At 39.6% G+C, this 4,438-nt stretch overlaps 1 protein-coding gene across 1 annotated transcript in view; it reads right to left on the bottom strand.

Moving 5' to 3' along the window:
• The window catches only part of SEC22C (SEC22 vesicle trafficking protein homolog C (S. cerevisiae)), a 17,259-nt gene extending 13,177 nt beyond the window's left edge, over nt 1–4,082 (bottom strand). The window contains exons 1-3 of the mRNA XM_009333293.1: nt 3,985–4,082; nt 3,198–3,407; nt 829–992 (exon numbers count right to left, since the gene is read on the bottom strand). Of these exons, the coding sequence (XP_009331568.1) occupies nt 829–992; nt 3,198–3,379 (346 nt within the window). The 5' untranslated portion in view covers nt 3,380–3,407; nt 3,985–4,082. The remainder of the gene's footprint in view (nt 1–828; nt 993–3,197; nt 3,408–3,984) is intronic.
• Nucleotides 4,083–4,438: the final 356 nt, after the last annotated feature.

The following is a 4,438-nucleotide window of genomic DNA, read 5'->3' as shown; positions in this document are numbered from 1 at the left end:
AGGGCTGCTCTCCATCCCTTCCTCCCCCAGCCTGTATTGACACCGGGGGTTGCCCCGACCCAGGTGCAGGACCTTGCACTTGGCCTTGTTGAACCTCATGAGGTTCACAGGGGCCCACTTCTCGAGCTTGTCCAGGTCCCTCTGGATGGCATCCCATCCCTCTGGCGTGTCGACTGCACCACTCAGCTTGGTGTCATCTGGAAAATGGCTTTGCTTGTGGATTTCTCAATCTTTTAAGCACGAGCTTAACACTATTACTGAAATCCGGATAGCAGTGTGATAACCCACTGCAATATCTTATCCTTTCCCAGAAGAGAGTTTCTCACTGCAAAGGAATTGTATTTTTCAAAGCTGTGAGGTTCAGTAGAGCAGCTGCTACTCGGCAAGAAAAGCATTTATATCAGGTTAAAAAAGAAACACCAGGCATGGTTATGAAGTATTATGTGAATCTAAGCCATGCCAGAAGTAAAGCTGCCCATAATAATCTATTCTGTCTCCCTTTCTTCCTGTACCCATCTGTCTCCACTTGTCAGATTTTTTTTTAATTAAGTTCGAAAGTGTTTGAGATGTGGATTTCTTTTTCTTCTGTGCTTGTTTATTAATCACCACAACATTTTGTTCATCTATTACAGGGGTTCTCAGGAGCTGTAAAACCAATAATCTAATAGTTTAATGCGGTTACAAGATCTCCCCCTCCTGCTACACATGCATGCAAAGGCACACAGACAGATAAATTTTTATGATCCAGGCTTTGGCCAGGAGACATTATTTAACATCATAAAAGTAGCAGACAAAGAATTCTTACTATTAGAGAACAAAGTTACAAACCAAATTCAAGAAAGGCATACGGTCTGGAAGCTAAACCGATGCTTGTTGTATCGTAGGAAGCAGCAAATTCCCACTGAAGCTCTTCCAGGAAGCAAAACGCCATGATGGTTGAGTAATTGCTGGAACAGATTGCCATGCAGGCAATATCCCCCGAAGAAAGGAAACTGAAATAGAAAAAATAAAAAAAAGTAACATCAACATAAAAAGGTAGAAGAGTCATGCTGAACATGAGAAGTAAACTGTGCTTTCTGTCAAAACAAAATGCACAGAGTGCGCCGAGAGAGCGGACTACAAAATACATTGTTCGCACTGCTGCAATAGTCCTGCAGCCCCTGTAGATCCAACACTTGTTCTTAACTCATTCAGTATGCCTTAGCACGCTAAAGATCACGATACAGATTTTATTAAATTGCTACATCAGTAAAAATTGAGAACGTTATTTTCTCAGGATGGCTTTAGATCACGTTAATAAGAAAAGAGATGGCCAGAAAACATCCCAGGCAAGAAGATTTTGAAAGAAAACACAGTGGGTTTCCACAAACAAAAGTAAAAACAAGCAAGCTTGTTCACAGAAAGCAAGCAGATGTATTCTTTGCTCCCCTTGAATATGACAACTTCATATTAACAGCAAGAGATATTTGTTAACTTGCACAAACCAGGATATTCAAACACTGTTACTACTAAGTCATCTGTAACAAATAAAGATGAGTTTGTATCAGAAACAGCACAATAAAAATTCTACTCCAAAAGGGGTCCCTCTAACACTGAAGCCATATTTATGCAGAAGTTTCCACTTACAGATAGCCCAAAAACCTTCTAGGAAACTTAACAGGGGGATACATCTGACCAAAATGTAGGCATGTACTTAAGGATGAAATAAATCACTCTCGTCTAGGCTTCATTAAATAAGATGGGAGCCAGGGCACCTAGCTCAGATGTCAGCTCTCATAACGTAGATAGCTAAACTTCCACAATCCCCACCATAATTACAGATTTGTAATTATCTCTGAAAAAAGACTGAGGAAATCCTCCCTTATAGGTTAGCCATTTGCTAGTAATATTTCAGTATAAAACAAAGGTTTGAAGGCGAACAATTACTCTCAGTATTTTCTCTCTTTTCTACTATTTATATATTTCATCCCTCTCATACAGAAATACTTATGGTTTCTATTTTGTGACATTTTTATTTATTCATTGTACTATGTGCTTGAGATTTATGGTTTTGATTAGCTCCGTTACAGCCTAGTTACGCTGGGTACGTTCCCTAAATTCCTTTTGTCCCCAGCTCACGGCTGAGGATCAGCACCAAGCCTGCGTAAAACTACCTTTTCCCAGTTGTCAATAATTTATAGCCTTTTTGCCACTTATCTGTTTGCACTCTTCTCATTTCAGAGCCAGACGCATAGCTACTTCTGTAGAGGCTATAGAAGATTAAAAGCAGTAGAACATGTTAGCATTAAAGGGCACAAGTTCGCTTTGAGGGAAAGGAATTAAAATGCTAATCTCTGCTTTTCCAATTGATTCGGTGTAAGTTCATTTATCTTCTTTCTCTAATCACTACCCCAAAAAGGGATATTTAGTTTTAGCTCAGGGTCACTTTAAAGTTTTCTCACATTTGCCAACCAGAAATGTGAGCACAAGGTAAAACTCATTTTTAGAACTAAACTAAAATCAATAGTAAATGAAAATTCTCATCTCTGAATGAAATCTTAATTTCTCAAAATAAAGGCTAGCAGATCCTTCTCCAATAAATAAAAGCAAATATTTATAATTTCTCCAAACTGACTACTGTCAGTATGCTTCAGGCCTCCTCAAGACACACCCATCAGCCAGAGCTTCTAGAGACTTGAACCCTGATGGTATTCAGAAAATGGAGCAGGCAGCACGTAGGAGGGAGTCAGGGCAGGTCTGTGCAAGCCAGAATCAGAGCTGTAGGAGCCTGAGAGAAGGCATCAGCAAGACTTGACAGTCACTGAAGAAAAGGGTTTGGGGTTTAGACCAAGCTAAGTTATTCCTAGGCACTAGGATGCCATCTTAGAAGATATTTGTAGAAGTCCAAGATGCTCCCATTGCTAACAGTAACAAGTACTGCCCATTGAGCAGAAAGCATTTGCTACAAAAAATTACAACTAAAATAAGCAATTCTTAACCTATGCTCACTAAACTGAGTAGGAGCTGTCTGGCTGTGGTGCTGAGAAATAAGGTTTCAAAATACTGCTTGGAGGTTACAATCTAGACATGCATGGTGGGATTTCAGATTGGAGTTAGGCACTATAGAATATACCTAATCCTTAAAGTTCAACTAATCCCCAGGACAACCATTTCAAAAATTAAAGTAAGAAACCAAACAAACAAAAGCAGGGACTTACTGTATGCTAAGGTCACGTCCTTTTGCCGTGCCTCGACTTGGATACTGTGCCAGAATTGAGGATAACGCCTTTAATCTCTTTCTGCATTCCAGAAAGTCCTGGTTGAAATGAAAATCTGTGGAGGCTGAGAGGGGAAGTCCATCCCTCACCCGCACCACACAGGCAAATAAGATCATGGACATTCTCCACTGGAGTACTCATGAGGACAACCTGAAAATGAAATATTCAATTAGGTTAATGGCATGTTAATGGCAGTTATATTAGTTACTTACAAACCAATATGCTAGCCAGAAATATGTCAAGGTGAGAGTTTATCCACCACTGCTACTGAACGGTACCTCTTGTAACACCACTGCCACTGAAAGGCAACCAAACTGTTCTCAAAGGTCACGGCTGTGTCCGTTTTTTACCTCGTTCAGACAAGGAGGTGAGGCAGGGGATTTGACAGGGGAATTACCTACCTGAAAAATATCACCATTTTCCCTCCTGCTTTACCTCATGCATCAGAAATGCTGAGTAAAGTTCTTAAAGGTATTTATGGAAACTGGCTAACTCCCACTGACACGCTGCATCTTCACTAGTGTTGCAAATAGTTGCATTAGCGTTGCAAGTTGTCTGATTTTCTAGTATAACGCACAAATACAAAAATAAATTTTAGGCTACAGCCTGTCAGGCTCTTTTTACAGAATCAACTAGGACTAAATATAGAATAAAAGTTGCCCTCTCTTGACTTCTTACTCTTTTAACAGGTCACAATCTCCCATGAAAAGTTATTATTGGGATTTACCTGGTACGTTCAGAACACACACGAGATCTGTCCTTCAGACATAGCATGAGTGTTCAGTGCAAGACATTAGAAGACTGATGCAGCAGCTCACATAATCTCTGAAAGATAACCATCATGAACATTTTAGAAAACTAACCAATGACCTGTACGTATATATATATTTACAATGTAAAATCTCCCGTGCAATAGGTAAACATAACCTAGAAAGTATTCTGCCTAAAGGAAAAAAACAACTCATTTTTTTATCTGATATACCAATTCCTACATGGATTCAAAGACACTATGAAATGATATGCAAAATATTTCTGATGCCCTGATCACTGTCTTTAAGTTATCCTAGCTTCCTGTAAAAAAGCAGCTCTAAATCAACAGACTTTAAGTGATTATCACAAACAAGTCGGGGGGGGGGGGAGAAAAAAAAAGGCATTTACTCTGCTTCAGGCAAGCTACATAA

The sequence above is a fragment of the Pygoscelis adeliae genome, unplaced genomic scaffold (genome assembly GCF_000699105.1).
Source record: "Pygoscelis adeliae isolate BGI_AS28 unplaced genomic scaffold, ASM69910v1 Scaffold88, whole genome shotgun sequence".
Lineage (NCBI taxonomy): Eukaryota > Metazoa > Chordata > Aves > Sphenisciformes > Spheniscidae > Pygoscelis > Pygoscelis adeliae.
This window is presented reverse-complemented; position numbering and strand designations above follow the sequence as displayed.